Source organism: Poromitra crassiceps, assembly GCF_964638095.1.
Source record: "Poromitra crassiceps genome assembly, chromosome: 2".
NCBI lineage: Eukaryota > Metazoa > Chordata > Actinopteri > Beryciformes > Melamphaidae > Poromitra > Poromitra crassiceps.
The window spans coordinates 26,360,972-26,378,910 of record NC_139624.1 but is presented as its reverse complement, the minus strand read 5'-3'; the positions used below and the strand labels follow the sequence as shown (position 1 = coordinate 26,378,910).

At 44.9% G+C, this 17,939-nt stretch overlaps 1 protein-coding gene across 1 annotated transcript in view; it reads left to right on the top strand.

Moving 5' to 3' along the window:
• The window catches only part of creb3l2 (cAMP responsive element binding protein 3-like 2), a 66,608-nt gene that overhangs the window by 40,993 nt on the left and 7,676 nt on the right, over positions 1-17,939 (top strand). The window contains exons 2-10 of the mRNA XM_083655896.1: positions 9,559-9,802; positions 10,636-10,847; positions 11,796-11,874; positions 12,393-12,595; positions 13,152-13,298; positions 15,109-15,167; positions 15,383-15,451; positions 16,854-16,953; positions 17,229-17,358. Coding sequence (XP_083512022.1) covers positions 9,559-9,802; positions 10,636-10,847; positions 11,796-11,874; positions 12,393-12,595; positions 13,152-13,298; positions 15,109-15,167; positions 15,383-15,451; positions 16,854-16,953; positions 17,229-17,358 — 1,243 coding nt within the window. The remainder of the gene's footprint in view (positions 1-9,558; positions 9,803-10,635; positions 10,848-11,795; positions 11,875-12,392; positions 12,596-13,151; positions 13,299-15,108; positions 15,168-15,382; positions 15,452-16,853; positions 16,954-17,228; positions 17,359-17,939) is intronic.

Genomic DNA, 17,939 nt, shown 5'->3' with positions numbered 1-17,939 from the left:
CTTTACATCATTATTATGTAGAGAGTCACTGTACTAGAATGACCTTCCAGCTGTGTTGAGTGAAGCAAACTGCCACACGTTTCACAGTGGAGGCCTTTTCTTAAGCAGTGGGGATGTTTTTTTAATTAACCCAGCTGGTTCTCAAAGCTGGGCCCTGGGGCACCCAAGGGTCCTTGTGGGGGTGGGGGTGGGGGGGGGGGGGTTGAAGGAGGTTCTCAGCATAATGAGGAACAGTATACTATAACTATACTATTATAGAACCATCACTATAAGGTATCTGGCCAAATGTGGGTCCACCGTGACTAAAGCTTTTGTCCGATCCCCTGCTAATTCGTGTCCCAGTCGGAGTCCCAGCATTCCCATGTGGGCTGCGGTTTGCAGAGGCTCTGTTTCCCAGCTGGAGGGAGTGTCAAGTTACACAGTCGCCCCGAATAACACCTCTCTGTTGGTCCCTCAGCGGTGCTGAAACAAAGACGTCCCTGTGTGTGTGTGTGTGTGTGTGTGTGTCTCTGTGTGTGTGTGTGTGTGTGTGTGTGTGTGTGTGTGTGTGTGTGTGCGTGCGAATGCCACCAGACCAGCCTCCAGTCCTTCCCAAGAACTTCCCTGTCCGGGCACAGCCCAGTCTAGTGCCCTACATCTCTCTCTCTCAAACACACACACACACACACACACACACACACACACACACACACACACACACACACACACACACACACACACACACACACACACACACACACACACACACACACACACGCTGCAGTAATGACAGAGAGAGTAGGCTATATAAGGCCTTACTATGTGTCTTTGGTGTGGTTCTGTTTTCATGCAGTCACTTTGACCCCATTTCCTGCCAGAACAAGAGGAGGATTTATTCCACTCTTGTTTCCTCGTGTTAATGATTCTGAAGGCGTTTCTGCTTTATTAGATAGCAGAGAAGAAGAGGAAGAGAGAGAACAGATGTGTCAAAGGTAGGGATGGGCGGGCGGTAGCACTCGCTCGGGTACTCGAGTACTCGTTACGTAACGTCAGTACTCGAGTAACGTCTCAGCTGTTCGGGTACTCGCCCCACTCCCCACGTGTATCTGGTGATACAGCTAGGCAGCATGGTGCCGCATAAGCGTAATGTTTTATTCACTATTATTTTGACAAACACGACAAAACGAGTGTGCAGTGCAAGATATGCAAAGTTAAACTAGCAAAACATAGACGTACCAGTTCGATGCTTAACCACGTGCGCATAAAGCACAAGGAGAACGTCAATGGGGCAGATGAAAAGCAGTTTTGCATTAACCTGGTTTTGCTAGCAGTAACAAACGCCGTTGTTGTGATGCCATCAGGGCAGAGAAGATTTCCCAGCTCGTCACGAAAATGGTGGCAAGAGATATGCTCCGTAACAGGAGCATATCTCCTTGTTGTGGAGAAGGCTACAAGCCACCATCAGAGAACAACAGCTACTGTACGAGGGTAGAGAAGATGTATGAGGACAACGCAGTGAAATTGAGGGCTGATTTGGAAAGTGCCGATAAGGTGGCTAGCAGTTTAGCAGCTAACGTTAATCACTTGTTTTGCAGTTACGTTTTGTGCTCGCGTGTTCAGATCATAATAACCATAATAAAACGGCAACAGTTTGACGTATCAGGAGGGGGAGGGTCTCGGTGTCCATGGAGATGCCGTTGCCAGGAGACGTCAAAAGTTGTAAAGTGCTGTAAATTGCCGTGTTTGGTCACAATGTGATGGGATTCAGCTGTAAATGTGTAAATATTGGTTTTCCTCCTTGAGTACATTTACAGTGTGCTGTCGGTGTTTGCATTCACCGCTGTATACACACGCGCACACACACACACACACACACACACACACACACACACACACACACACACACACACACACGGTCCTGGCCATGACCAGGCCAGCATAGAGTAATTGGAGTGTGTGAGGTCATATCACTGTGGGACAGCCGTGTGTGTGTGTGTGTGTGTGTGTGTGTGTGTGTGTGTGTGTGTGTGTGTCACTCTCTCTCTCCCTCCCCCCCTCCCTCCTCCCTCTCTCTCCTCTCTCTCTACAGTGTTCTCCCTGTGTCTCTCTCTCCTACAGTAGATGTCTCACTGTAATTGAATCCACATGCTTGGCGTCGCGTCCTGCCGTGTCTCCTCTCACCTCCTCCTAATCCCTTCGTCTCTCTTTTTCACTCTCACTTCCTCCATCCCTCCATCCATCATCCCTCCATCCTCCTCCTGCCATCCATCTGTTGTCTGATATCTAGATACATGTATTTGTCTGAACTTCTGAATGGTGACTCATGATGGTGTTTCAATTCTCTGCTGTCCACGATCAACAAGATGCCATTCTTCTCAGGGCTGAACAATTAATCGAAATCGCAATGTGGCCTACTGCAATTTTCTTCTTCAAGCAGGAAGCGCAATCTTTGTTAAAGGCAAAAAAATATGTGTTGAAATACTGTTTTAAATTGAATATTGTCATCATGCTGTATAGATGTCCTACACATCATATTCTACAGACTTAAGAAGACATCTTTAAAAAAAAAAATCACACCAATACATCTTTTTTTTTCCAGCTTTAAATGTTTAGTCACCCTGACAACTTCAGTTTGATTAGCATCAGCAGAAACAATCATCAGTTTGAACTGCAACATGAAAATGAGGAAAAAGGGGCATCTGAAATGATTGTATTTATGTCTAGACAAAAGCTTATTTTCCGACATAAAGCGGCTCATTATGCTTATTATATAATAGAGAGAACATGAATTAGTGATGTAACGTACCTCCGTGCTGCTGACAGCCTGCTCTGTTTGCTGTCCGTCACATAGATAACACCTCCCGCTTTATCTCCCGCTGCTCTTTGTAATCATATGACGTTATTCCATACGAGCGGCAATTTAATTCAAATGAATCGTCCATGATCTTGAAATCAGATCATATCTATAGCTTATACCATGGTCTGGGTGAATACTCGATTCTGATTGGCTGCAAGGTGTCCATTAAAAAGTGATATTGTACAGTGATAATGGACACCTAGCTAAATGGTCTGTTCACCGTTCATATCAATGCGCCATAGTTTCATCAGTGTTATCAGGAGAGCAGTTTGAGCTCTATACCCCCGTTAAGGGTTAATATGACAATTTTGGAACTTGAGAAAAAAATTGAGTCGGTCAAAGTAACTATTTAAATCACCCCTGTGTGCTCAGTTTATCAAAAATAACTCTTATTTACAATTTTGATTTTCGTTTCGGAGATTTTTTAACCTCGCGTCACCAGGCTCTTCTCGGCGAGAAAGAGAAGATTTCCCTCGGCTCGTGCACGAGCGGGAGAGAGAGAGAGAGAGAGAGAGAGAGAGAGAGAGAGAGAGAGAGAGAGAGAGAGAGAGAGAGAGAGAGAGAGAGAGAGAGAGAGAGAGAGAGAGAGAGAGAGAGAGAGAGAGAGAGAGAGAGAGAGAGAGAGAGAGAGAGAGAGAACTCTCTCTGCATTTCACCACATCAGCAGCACACGCAGGGCGCTGCTCTCTCACTCTCACTTCCTGAAACTCTTCGCTCTTAAATGTTAATATACTTGGCCAATACGTATCTATCATACAAAATAAAGCAAGCTGCCAAACGGTAATGTCTTCATTTAATGTAGAACGCAAAACATCGTTAAACCTGCATTCCTGTAATAAAGTTAACGTTTGAGTCGGCTTTAAAACGGAGCGGGTGGTGGAGGTGGGAGGGACTATTTTATTTCGTGGAAGACTGATTTACAGTATGAATAACAGACATTTAGCCATTTAGATTGCTTTATTTATTACACATGGAAATATAAATGACTGGTCTTATTGTTTTGTTGGCAAGTGACCATGGTATAAGCGGGTTAATGCACTTCGAGGTGTACATTATCACTTTTTAAGGGACTTCGCGGAGGCAAACCATCCTCGGCTTCGCCTCGGACGGTTCACGCCTCCGCGTCGTCCCTTAAAAAGTGATAATGTACACCTCGTCGTACATTAACCCTTACTTACGCTAGGCTGCTAAGCTACACAACAAACTGAGTGAACTCTGACCCGGATGTGCTTTGAAAGAAGCGCAGAATCCTTGAGGGAGATGAAACGCTCGACAGCTTTGAGGGAGATGGGATGACACTTGAATCATCCCTGTGGGGAAAATGGGAAAAGGTTCGGATACAGCAATGAAGAGATACATACAATATGGCCGTTAAACACGATTTTTTAAACACGATTTTTAAACACGATTAAACACGATTTAAACACGATTTTTAAAACACGATTAAACACGATTATGGTTATGTAAACAAGCCACAGTTTCAACATGTTGAGCAGAAACATATGAATCACAACAAATATGAGTTACAGCATTATGAGGGTGTGATCAAGGGTGTTTACCAAAACATATAAATCACACATTTAGTGGTCAGGAAAAGCACTCCCTCCGTGCGGTTAGTAGACAGTACATCAGTGTTCTGTTTGGTGTGTATGTTAAATGCATCAGTGTTCTGTTTGGTGTGTATGGTTGAATGGTTTTAAAAACCTTCTCAAAATAATTCTTGCTCAGTAAGCTAGAGGAATGTGTGAGCCTTTTGGTGTAATGGTTTTTGAACTTATGTTGGTTGGTTTATATCTCTTGTTCTTTTGATCCTTGACTGTTCTGTATAGTTTACAGTATATGATGCTATGTGCTACTGTATATCATGTTTTTTACAAGACCAGGGACCATGGTGGAAATAAGTGTTTACACTTTTGTATGTCATCCCTTGGATTTTGATATTCTATATCCAAAATAAAATCTGTGTGTGTGTGTGTGTGTGTGTGTGTGGGTCTTTGTTAATAGCTGCCACATTGGCAGTAGGCAGCATAATCCCCTCTCCTCTTCCATGGACAGTAACGTACTGTACTCTCATTCCACCATCACACACACACACACACACACACACACACACACACACACACACACACACACACACACACACACACACACACACACACACACACACACACACACACACACACACACACACACACACACACACACACACACACACACACACACACACACACACAGGCCCAATCCAAATGTCCCCACTTCATCACACTCCAGACTCTTGGGCTTTGCGGGCGCGTTCCCGGGAAGTCTGTGAGTGCTGACTTATTTACCCACAATCCATTGCGATACAGATGTGACATTGTAGTTTTTCCACTTGCCGAACAAAAAAAAAGACACAAATAATTGTATTAATATGAATGTTTAAAACAAGGACTTTATTAAAGTTACTTGAATCATGTAGGCCAGAAATAACCACATCATTCATGATGACACAGAAATATGTAGAAGTACATGCCATAGAGCTAAGCAACACACATGGCTATTGTAGGCTCTAGGCTTGTCTATCAGCGGCTGAGATATATCCTGGCACTCTCGTCCTCACAGACTTGATGTGAGGACATCAAACACGTCACGGTACGTAGTACGTACCACTTAAGTCCAAGAGGCCTCAGTCCACAAACATATCTGCTCACAGTTGGCTGCTAAGGTTGTCAAAACAAAGTATTGATAAGTATCGAGACAAAAAATTTGAAATGGATACAATACTCATTTGCAACAGGCATCGATGGTATTGCTACAGTAAGTATCGATAGTAAAAAAAAAAAAACTGATACAATACACAATTGCAACCATAATTGGCCATAGGTCGCGGTGTACAAAGGTTTCTCCTCACTTGGGCCCACATTTCGGTGAAAGTTGCAAAGCCGTATCACGTATGCCTGATTTGTTATGAATTTTGAAGTTTTGAAGTTTTAAACTTAGACAGTCGCTGTAGCGCCACCATCAGGACTATTGGTGCCAAATTTGCGTCAACAAAGTTTGGCATGGGACTGGACCTTTGTGCAAAGTTTGGTTTATTTTCACGAATGGGAAGTCCAACTTCCCGGAAGAATAATAATAATGGCAAATACAAACAGTGGCCCTGCCGCTTCGCTGGCCCGGCCACTAATAATCCGTACAAATTATGAAATATAACAGAAACAAGAGAGCCTCATGATGTGTTGTCACCCCCCTCCTGTCCCCCATCATATTGAAAATGATATTGAGTATCAATATTTTTCTGGGTATCGGTAACGAAGTTAGAATGCAAGTATCATGACAACCCTATAATGGCTGCACCACCTCAAATATTCTTGGCACTGAACTTGTCTAAGCAGTGACTAAAACACACACGCACGGCAACGCACACACACACACACACACACACACACACACACACACACACACACACACACGCTCTTAAGGTCATACATGCAGAGTGGAATGTGGATGAGCTGCGGCACTCTGCCTTTGAGTCAGACACTACCCTGTGTGTGTGTGTGTGTGTGTGTGTGAGTGTGTGTGTGTGTGTGTGTGTGTGTGTGTGTTGAGTCAGAGTTTAGTCTAGTGGAGTGTTTAGACCGTGTACTTTGTGAAACGTCTTCCTGTAGTACAGTAGCAGTGCCTGCATGTTGGTCTGGTCTCACCTGTCTGACTGAATGTGTTTGAAGAGCTTTGCGTTCACCTCTCCCCCTGTCATTCTGCAGCGGGTGGCGGCGCTGCTAATGCTAGTTTTGATTCTATTTCTGTGCCTGTTTTTCATCTCAGTGCAGGTTTCAGTACTAAAACGGCTCTTCGGCAGACGCCCTATTATGATAGATGCACTACAAATCTAAGCAGCTGTATTTTAGTTTGTGCTTTGGGTGGATGCCACACAAAATGATAGTGCAGTGTTCATAATTCATATTTCTTCTAGCAGTGGTGCCATTGATATTTCCTGGTGTGGAGCCCTACTAATGCTGAATAAACACAGAGGAAACACTGGTTTCCAAAGTCACACCCTCTTCTGGGTTAGGTATACGTAGGGCCATAATAATCTTTGTTTGTTTGTTTGTTTGTTTGTTGTTTATTTTGTTTTGATGGCTTGGCTCTCTCAGACAGCCTCTTCCACATGTTTCTCAAAGTGTAAACCAAGGTGTGAGGTGACGTAAGGGTCCCACATAAGACCGACCCCCCTCTCAAAACACTCCAATGGAAAACAGAATTATTTCCATAGTCCTATTTTACAATTATGAAATCAAATGATTTCATAATTGTGTGTGTGTGTGCGTGTGTGTGTGCATGCGTGTATGTTTTGCTGGCTTTGAAACGCTATCGTCTTCGAAACGAGACTCTCTCTCTCCCTCTCTCTCTACGCCTGTGTCTCTGTGCAGACCGGGGAGCTGGGGGCGGGGCCTAGGCTAAATCTCGCCCACAAACACACATAGTCACTCAGAGAAGCGGCTGCACCGCTTAAACAGAAAACTGATAAAACAAAACATAAAAATCTGCGTTTTTTTCTTTTTTAATTTTGAACCGAGTGAAATGTTACAATGTCTCTCCTGATTCTAAATGTAGCTGAATCACTTGGTTTGACCAAGTAAAGCTATTTTTATAAGTGTTATACGAAACCTAGATGAAAAAAATCGATGATTCGTATGCCTAACCCGGAAGAGGATGTAACTTTGGCACTCTGTACTTCCAATCCACTGAGTGTTACTCTGCATTCACACTAATCGTGAAAATCGCATTACTCGCTTGAGTTTGACCACGCAAATTCTTCGCTCATGTTGAAAGATATCAACTCGAGCGAATATCGCGTCATTCACACCACCCGGGGCCAAATGTCTGCTCGCGTGTTTGCATTAATTTTGGATATAATCTCGTCATGTGAATTTGAACCCAGCGATTGAGCAGCCTTCAGCCTCTTCTAAAGGCTTTACCCCTGACTAGAGTTACACACACACACACACACACACACACACACACACACACACACACACACACACACACACACACACACACACACACACACACACACACACACACACACACACACACACACACACACACACACACACACACACACACACACACACACAGATGTATGTCAGTATCATATCACCACATCTCCAGCAGGGCTTTGCTTTGACTAGGGCTGTTTACGTTCGTCATAACACCTGAAAGCAGAGGACTCTCTCTCGCTCTCTGTCTCTCTGTCTCTCTCTCTCTCTCTCTCTCTCACACTCACTCACACACAAAGGAAGGAAGGTAGAAGGAAGGAATGCAGAAGTAGGACTGAAAGGTGAGAAGAATGGAGGAGGGCTTGTCTGTTAACTCCTGCATGTGTTTTCTAAATGTATCACCACACAGTGAGTCACACACAGACACACACACACACACACACACACACACACACACACACACACACACTCACTCACTCACTCACAGACACACGCACGCAGAAAGGGGACCCTGGTCGGTGGGCGTCTGGGCGAGGTCGTCAGCCCTGTGACTGATGGTTTTACTGGATCTGGATCTGGATCGGCTGCTTGCTTGCTCTTCCCCCGCGGCGACTTAAACTTAAAGGAAAAGTGCCGACAGTCATAAAAAGATTTGACAGTAGCTAATTACAGATGAGCTGTTACAGGCTGCTAAGTGCTAACTATGTGTCTCTAGTCTATAATCATCCGTTTGTCTCCTGCATCTGGCATCTGGCCACTCTCTGCTGGGAACATACAATTACAATGCATTGTCAACTAAATGTCAAATTATTTTTTAGGTCCTGACTGATAGTGGATTTTTGGGGCAGATGCCAATAAATATTTAAAAAAAAATCCGATATCGATATCTGCCGATATTCTTATATTTTTAGATACTACGCACACTCGATGCCTAGGCTGCGCAGCCTCGCCCGCCCTGCAGCTCACATACGCAGCTCGGTCGCTGCGCGGCCTCGTCCACAGCTCGGCTGCTGCGTGGCTTTGCCTGCCCTATTGGCGCACGCGGGTTTGTGTGTGCTCACAAAATGTTATTGCCCTTAAGTTTACATGCTCGCGGGTGTGTGTGTGTGCATGTGTGTGTGCCCCTTAGGTTTACATCAGTGCCTATGACATCATCAGTGAGGTCATAAGATGATTTGCTCTTATGACATCACTGATGACATCATGTCTTATGACATCACTGATGAAGTCATCACTATGCTCTCCCTCCCTCAGTCTCTCCCTCTCCTCCCTCTCCCTGCCTCTCCTCCTCCCTCTCCCTCAGTCTCCTCAGTCTCTCTTGTGAGCCTGATGACATCACTGATGACATCATCACTGTGAATTTATGACATCACTGAAAGGTCATCAGTGGGACAGACAGAGAAACATACAGACAGAGCCCTAGCTCCCTTTTATATAATTTTTATATTATGTCATTTTTCATCACTGAACTAATAGCCTTGTGTGTGTGAGTGAATTTATGACATCACTGATGATGTCATCAGTGGGACAGACAGAGAAACATACAGACAGAGCCCTAGCTCCCTTTTATATACTGATGATAGATCGATAGATAGATAGATACATACATACAGTAACACGTAACATTTGCCATTGTCTGATGACATGTATCATAGCATTTCTAGCCAAGGCTACTTTGCAATGCCCATCCCTAGATGTTATTAAAAGCACTTGTAAAATCACTGTCTCTCCTCCTCTCTGCAGCACTTCTCTGAGCTCCTGGACGACCTATCCCAGGATGCGTTGCTGGGCCAGCTGCTCAGCGACCCCTTCCTGTCCGGGGTGAGGGGGGGCGTGGAGGCCATGGAGGGGGAGGACGGCAGCGACCTGTCCCCGTCCTCCCCGCTGCCCCCCCACATCACGGCTGAGCACAGCTACTCGCTGTGCGGAGACAGCAGACCCCAGTCTCCCCTGTCGCACCTCAACGGAGAGCCAGGCAGCGAAGCAGGTGAGAAGCAGAAATGGATGGATGGATGGATGGATGGATACCCAGCATTGAAGACTCATGTGAATATAATATATATGCATAGTAAAACAACCTGGTCTCACCAATCTGCATACAAATAACACGATTTTACACATTCAGATTGCGTGCAGTGCATACGGCAATTGCCAATTTTGCATGCGCCTGGGATATGTGTCCAGCAACATGAGTATAAAGCTAGTCAGAATGACATCTGTTGTCCAGTCATAACTTTCACAATAAAAGCCCCTGCAACATGACATAATTTGGAAAACGGTTGGGTTTAAAAGGCAAGTGAAACAACTTTTAAGTTTAGGGTTATGGTTTGGGTTGTTAGGCTTAAATAAATGTTAAATTGGACTTCTGGTTGAAATGTAGACTTTAAACACGCTGGGACACGTACACAGCTCTCCAGTGTGAACCCCGTCCACTGCACCCAACACAGCGCCCGGCTTATTTCAGTGGCAGGCTACTTCCTGGTTATAGCCCCCGTCTCTTTGGCGTCTCCTCTGCATGCAATTTGAAAGTGTAAAGTGGCAGATTGCCCCTCGGGGATAATAAAGACTACCTTGAACCTTGAAGAGAGCTGTTAGGCTGTGTATCAAATCTGTATAAAAGTCTAGACGGTTTTCACTGAATTGTGTTGCCAGGGAACCATTTGAAACCTAGCTCATTTCCTGTCAACTATTGTATTAGCAAACACTGCAACAGGAAGTAAGCTAGGGGCAATTTACAATGTTTATGTTGTCAAGGTAAAACCGTCTATACCGTATAATGTCATTAAAACACTAATGAAGTCCCACGTTGACCGTCCCTAGAGTCTGATGCGTGCGACTCAGGGGACTGGCCTATGGAGCAGGAGGAGGCCATGGAGACCCTGCTGTGTGAGGCCCCCTCCCTCCTCCCCGCCCTCTCCCTCGCCCTGGCCTCCGCCGTGGGGCCCCGGGCCCCCGAGGGCCCCGCCACAGCCCCCGACACTGCCCCACCACAGACCAGCCTCAACAGCCACAACCAGGGCAAGGGCGTCAAGGTGAGAGCAACACATGGCTACACTGTGAACAGCCTGCATACAGACCTATAAGTACCTCTAGACCCTTTTCACAGCAACCGTTTTGAGGTGGTAAATCAGGAAGTAAAGCAGGTGTAACCAATACTATTCATGATGGTCCCATTCCATTTAGGTGGTCTAGTGTCAGGGCCCTCATTAATGTTATTGGTTACACCTGCTTTACTTCCTGCTTTACCGCCGCAAGGGAAAAGGGCCTGTAGTGTGAACATACGCACAACCTTTCTTCAGACCCTAAGGCAAAGTCGGTACATACACACCGACAGAGACATGCTGTAGACACACACCCTTTTCACACACACACACACACACACACACACACACACACACACACACACACACACACACACACACACACACACACACACACACACACACACACACACACACAACACACACACACACACACAACACACACAAATACACATATTCACTCACTGTCAAAACGTGCAATGTTACATCATATACGTTTTTGTACATATAGAGAGCCAAAGTGAAACGTCACTTCCTGCTTCAGCACTGTACCAGAGATTTTCATCCGCCATTTATTTTCCCATAGACATTTCGTAAAATGTCTCCGATATATTTATAAACAGGAGAGACCACAGAACATTTCACTCGGACCAAAACAGAAAAAACTGCGGATTTAATGTTGTTTTTTGAAGTTTTGGTCAGAGTGAAATGTTCTATGGTCTCTCCCAATTCTAAATATAGCTGAACCGATTGGTTTGAACAAGTAAAACAATTTTTATAAGCATTTTACGAAATGTCTGGGAAAATAAATGGCGGATGAAAATCTCTGGTACAGTGCTGAAGCAGGAAGTTGGCGGTCACTTTGCCTCTCTATTTCAGTGGGGGTAACTTCTCCCCCCCCCCCCCCCCCCCCCCCCCCCCCTCTCTCTCTCTCTCCAGGTAAAGGAGGAGAGTGTTATCCCTCAGATTAAATTGGAGCCTCATGAGGTGGACCAGTTCCTCAATCTCTCACCTAAAGGTCAGATTTCAGACAGACAACCATCTCTTTCTTTCTCTCTCTCTCTCTCTCTCTCTCTCTCTCTCTCTCTCTCTCTCTCTCTCTCTCTCTCTCACACTCTCTTTCTCTCTCCCTCTGTCTGTCTGTCTCTCTCTCACTCGCACTTTCTCTCTCTCTCCACTCGTACGCTCTCTCTCTCTCTCGCTCTCTCTCTGATGCTTTGATGACCCCTGCTGGCTGCTCACAGACCGCCAAATGGCAACAATTGATTAGTTGAACAACTTATCACATTATGTGACAGTTATTACATAATCTGTTTGTATATGTCTATCTCATAGATAACCAGTGTAGTAATGACCAATCCTATAATAAATATGTAATCAGTCAAACTGCATCATATTAGATGTTGACTGGTAGGTTGCATGTAATAATAGAACATTTGCCATAAAAACTTGTCAAATTTTAAGATACAAGTTTATCAAGGTATGATTATTGGTACTGGCTTTCAAAAACCAGGTGGTGGTGCGGTTGTGTTTCAGGTCTGGAGGCACTGCAGATGCCTCCCACTCCTCCCAGTTCCCACGGCAGCGACTCGGAGGGCAGCCAGAGCCCCGTCCACGCCCCCCCAAGCCTGTCCTGCCCCGCCTCCCCCACCAGCCCCGCACCCGCGCAGGCCGGCCTGAAGGTGGCGCCACGCGCCCCCTCCTCCCTGTCCAACTCCCCTCTGCTCACCGCTCCTCATGTGAGTAATACTTTAGATGATTCACCACAGGCTCCACCAATTCTAACAAATAGTAGCAGCAAGCCTCCTAAATGGTCACGTGGTCACATCTCCCCTCACAGTGTTGTGAGAGGACTGTGCCACTGGTGACACGGGGTTAGTGCTGACCTAGCATCAGCATTTGTACCAGCTACCAATACGGGGCTCCACAAGTGCCAAAAAGCAAAGAGTAACAGACAAATATCTCTTCAAAATGTATTAAATTTTGTTACATGACAGAATGGAAACGTTGAGCATTTTCACAGCCTTTCTATGAGGGGGAGAGAGTCCTCTGCTTTCAGGTGTTTCTTCTGAGGGGAGACTGCATCATTGCTAGCGGACGACATGTTTACTGTTGTCTTATATTTCACATGAGTTTTTGTTGTTGTCTTGTTCCAAAATGAGACATCCAGTGTTTAGGGAAAGAAAGGAACAAAGGCTCTTTCTCTTTCCCCCTGTATGGATTTCCTTCCACAGGAACCTTGAGGCTCACGTCATCTGCTGGAGAGTGACTCCGTTTGCTTTTCTTTGTGTGTAGAAGCTCCAGGGGTCTGGCCCTCTGATGCTGACTGAGGAGGAGCGTCGCACGCTGGTGGCTGAAGGCTATCCTGTGCCGACCAAGCTGCCTCTCACCAAGGCTGAGGAGAAGGCTCTGAAGAAGATCCGCAGGAAAATCAAAAACAAGGTACACAAACCAGGATAGTAGGTGGTTTCACAGACGAGTCAGTCGACTTGTAGAGTTTACTGCCTGTTTTTGAGACCCCTTTTGACCACAATTGATCATATTCGCTCGATTCCTAGGCTTGGCCGCTGCTCGGCCTCGCCCACCCTGCAAGCTCGCCGAGCTGAGTGAAGCCAACAATATTGCGTTTGTCAGTACCTTTTCCTCTCTGGTAAGCATAGGGTGCTGTTGAAGAGGAAGACTCCCGCACACTGACTTCACTTAAAGAAGACTTGTATTCAATAAAGGCAACATTTCAGTCAAGCGACCTTCATCTATTCAACTGATCCTGCTTCTCCTGACGTACACGGTTGTGCAGAGATTTCCTCTCTTTGAAACATAGGGTGCTAAAATAATCCTTAGACATGATGAGACATCATGTTTTTAGCTAGCTACTAGCTACAGGCATTTTGTTAGCGTTTCAGCCGTTAGTTTCATTTGCGCCGACTGCTTTCCCCTCCGGTGGGTGTGGCTTTCAGAGTATGACGTGATGCGCTCTGTCTCTATGGAGGTGATTGTGACCTTTTCTAAAGAAAATCTGATCTGGATCAAATCCTAGAAGATGGTTGAACCCTGAGTCCTCTCAATTCAATTCAATTCAATTCAAAGTTACTTTATTGGCATTAGATACAGCGCTGTTGCCAAAGCAAACAAACACATATATCATTAGATATACATACAAAAACATGACAATACACTGTATCAAACAGAATCGTTACACATTGTTTATGCAGACAGGGAAACGTTCATTGGAATAATTATCAAAGGTAAGCATAGAGCTCAGCTGTTGTCTCTCAGACTGTAACAGGCTGAGACAAACTTAGCCGCTGCCCACAGACTCTTCTCTTCCTCTCCAAGTACAATCACTAGTTTCATTTCATTAGAACAGAGAGACGTTTGGAAAGTGTTTTTCAAATTCATATTTGTTTCTTATGTCTTCATATTTAGGCCATTCAGACAAGAGGTCTCTGTTTTTTGCAGTTCACAATATTTACACAACCTCATTTCCTCAGGAAGCCAGGACTTCTTATGTCGTCCTCTCACAATTTCGAGAGTCTGGGCACTGAGTCTTAGGCCACATTTAGACTACAGGTACAAGTGACCCAATTCTGATTTGTTTTGCTCTCAAGTGGCACATATTCGATATGTGTCATGACAGTGTAAGCAGCAAAAAAGCACATGGATCTGGATATTGTCAGGTCCGATTCAGGCCTCATTCATACGTGGAAATAAATCTGATCTTAATCAGACATGACCCAATACGACTGCAGTCTATAGTTTAGAGGGAACTCTTCTTTTGTGTTTTTGATGTTTAGGTATTTTGCCATTTGATTTTCATGTTTGAGCATTGAATAGATTTTGATTTGATTTATTACATGGGAAAAAGAAAACATGAAAAGAGGCTGGATGGCTTCTCATGGTCCCCCTGTGTGGGACCCCAGGCACAATATCTCCCACAAGCACATAAGCACCTCATGCGGCTGGTAATCTTGTTGTAATATTGAATATTGATAATATATGTATGTTTTGTTGTTGTTGTTGTTGTTGTTTTTTTCCCTGTGTCTGAGCATGTTTGTTTGTCTTGTCTGTGTATTGTTCTCAAACATTTAAAATAAAATATGTATTGGGAAAAAAAACAATAACAATCTCTCTCTCCCTCTCTCTCACTCTCTCTCTCTCTCTCTCTCTCTCTCTCTCTCTCTCTCTCTCTATCTCTCTCTCTCTCTCTCTCACTCTCTCTCTCACTCTCTCTATCTCTCTCTCTCTCTCTCAGATCTCGGCTCAGGAGAGTCGCAGGAAGAAGAAAGAGTACATGGACGCCCTGGAGAAGAAGTAAGTCCTTCTCTTCATCCTTTCAACATTCATTATATCATCATAATAAGAAGTAACAGCTGGGATGTTTTTCTTTGCAAATCAATGGCGTTTCAGAAGCCTTTTTTAACCATTCAAGGAAAATACCATTTCTTAAAAAGAAAGGTGAGAACATAGACCGTTTGTCGAAGTATCGATTTCTGTCACTGACCCTCCAATACCACGTCTGCCCACAGGGTGGAGACCTGCTCCAATGAAAACAATGAGCTGCGCAGGAAAGTTGAGAACCTGGAATGCACCAACAAGTAAGTGATTCATATAGGCATATCGCTACACACACACACACACACACACACACACACACACACACACACACACACACACACACACACACACACACACACTGCATGCTCTTTATAAGGATTTTATAAATGTCAATTGAAAAATGAGATGGGAATTAGCACCCTTAGGTGGCATGCTGAAGCCGGAAGAGGGTGTGACTTTGGCACTCTATAGTGATAAATCCCTCTTATATCTTCAGCTGCATGTGATTTACGGTCCACTCACTGGCAGCACGCAAATGCTTGAATGCTGTGTAGTTCATTATCATTGCAGCTGAACTCTCAAACAACACAAGCACACTATCCAGGTGCACCGCACACACACGCACGCACACACGCACGCACGCACGCACACACACACACACACACACACACACACACACACACACACACACGCTCATGCACACACAACTGGTTCATTTAACTTTTAGACAGCGATGATAAAATGCACTTTAGCACAGAGCGTAAAACAAGAGCCAAAACAGCTGTGTTCCAACTACACTTCACACACTCCACTGACCGGGTGTACACAAACACACACACACACACACACACACACACACACACACACACACACACACACACACACACACACAGTTCATCCATGTATAATGAGAACAAACAATCTATTTGAGGTACTGCGCTTCAGCATTTGACATTGAAATATCTGCATGATTCTGCATGGAACCAGGCTGTGGATGTAAACATTGCAGGAGGACAGATGGACTGGAGCTTTTTATTTACAGTACTTCTTTATCATACACACGCGTTCAAGTTCTAGCTCGGCCGCTGCGTGGCCTCGCCTGCTCTATTGGCGTGTGTGTGTGTGTGTGTTGCGTGTGTGTGTTGCTCACAAACTGTTATTGGCCTTATTAAGTTTACATGCAATTAAGTTTACGTGTGTGTGTGCCCTTTAAGTTTACATCCATCAGTCTTATGACATCACTGATGACATCAGCAGTGACAAGCTGCGTATGCGAGCTGCAGGGCGGGCGAGCGTGCAAGATAACTAGCTCAGCTGCTGCGTGGCCTCGCCTGCCCTATTGCCACATCCACAATGTCTCCCTCTCTCCCTCATTCTCTCTCCCCCTCAGTCTCTCCCTAAGTCTCTCTGCCTCTCCTCTCCATCAAATAGTGGATGCAGTTAATTAGTTAATAATTCAATACTAAATCAACAACAACAAAAATAATTTTAGATTTAGACTTAAGTGTGAGAACCTCTGCTTTAAGGTGTGTGTGTGTGTGTGTGTGTGTGTGTGTGTGTGTGTGTGTGTGTGTGTGTGTGTGTGTGTGTGTGTGTGTGTGTGTGTGTGTGTGTGTGTGTGTGTGTGTGTGTGTGTGTGTGTGTGTGTGTCTCCCTCCCCAGGTCTCTGTTACAGCAGCTGCAGTCTCTGCAGGCGGTGGTTACAGGCAAAGTCCACAAGTCCTGCAGGGTGGCTGGCACCCAGACATCATCCTGCCTAATGGTATGTGTGTGTGTGTGTGTGTGTGTGTGTGTGTGTGTACGTGTGGAGCAGGAGATGATGAAACATTGATTAAAATATTGAATTGAAAACATCTGCTTCCAACGTTCATTAGCAGCTTAGCATTTTGTTTGATTCATAATTAATTTCTCTCTCTCTTTCTCCTTCTCTCTCTTCCTCCTCTCTCATTCTCTCTCTCTCCCCCCTCTCTCCCCCTTCTCTCTCTCCCTCCCTCTCTGTCTCTCTCTCCCCTTCTCTCCCTCCCTCTCCTTCTCTAGGTGGTAGTGTTGTGTTTTGCTCTGTTCCTGGGTAGCTTCTACCCCAGCAGTCTGACTCCCTGCTCCAGCGTCACTGAGACCAGCCACACCTCCAAACACCTGTCTGTCAAAGAGTCCTACACAGCCACAGGTAGCGGCATACTGTAGATTTGTCTTGACATCACATGTTGCGGCGCCATTTTGAAACAACAAAATACGCTCTATTTGCTGCGCAATTGGAAATGGAGTGGAACACGAGTTTCAAACAAACGTTAATATATCACAAACTATACATCACATGTAGGTGTGAATTTAGTAAAAAGTGCAGCCTGTAAACTCGGCGAGAGTAAATTGTGACATCACACACTCAAGGCTGGCTCCATAGGATCCCATTATAAAGGTTGATAAAAGTATAAATTCTGGATTATGGTGATGTAGCCTACAGGTTTGCCTCAAAAACTCTCCTTCATAAACTGGATGTTATTTACCATGCTGCTATCCGCATTGTGACTGGATCTTCATTTAACACTCACCACTGCTGCCTGTATTCTCTGCTGAACTGGCATTCACTCCATTCTCGCAGACAAACTCACTGGTTTTTATTCATTTACAAAACTCTTATAGGTAAAACTCTGTCATATCTACAGTCACTTCTTAATATCCACAACACAAAACGCAGTCTGTGTTCCAGTAGCTTCATAAATCTCCTCATACCCAAAGCCTGTACCTCCT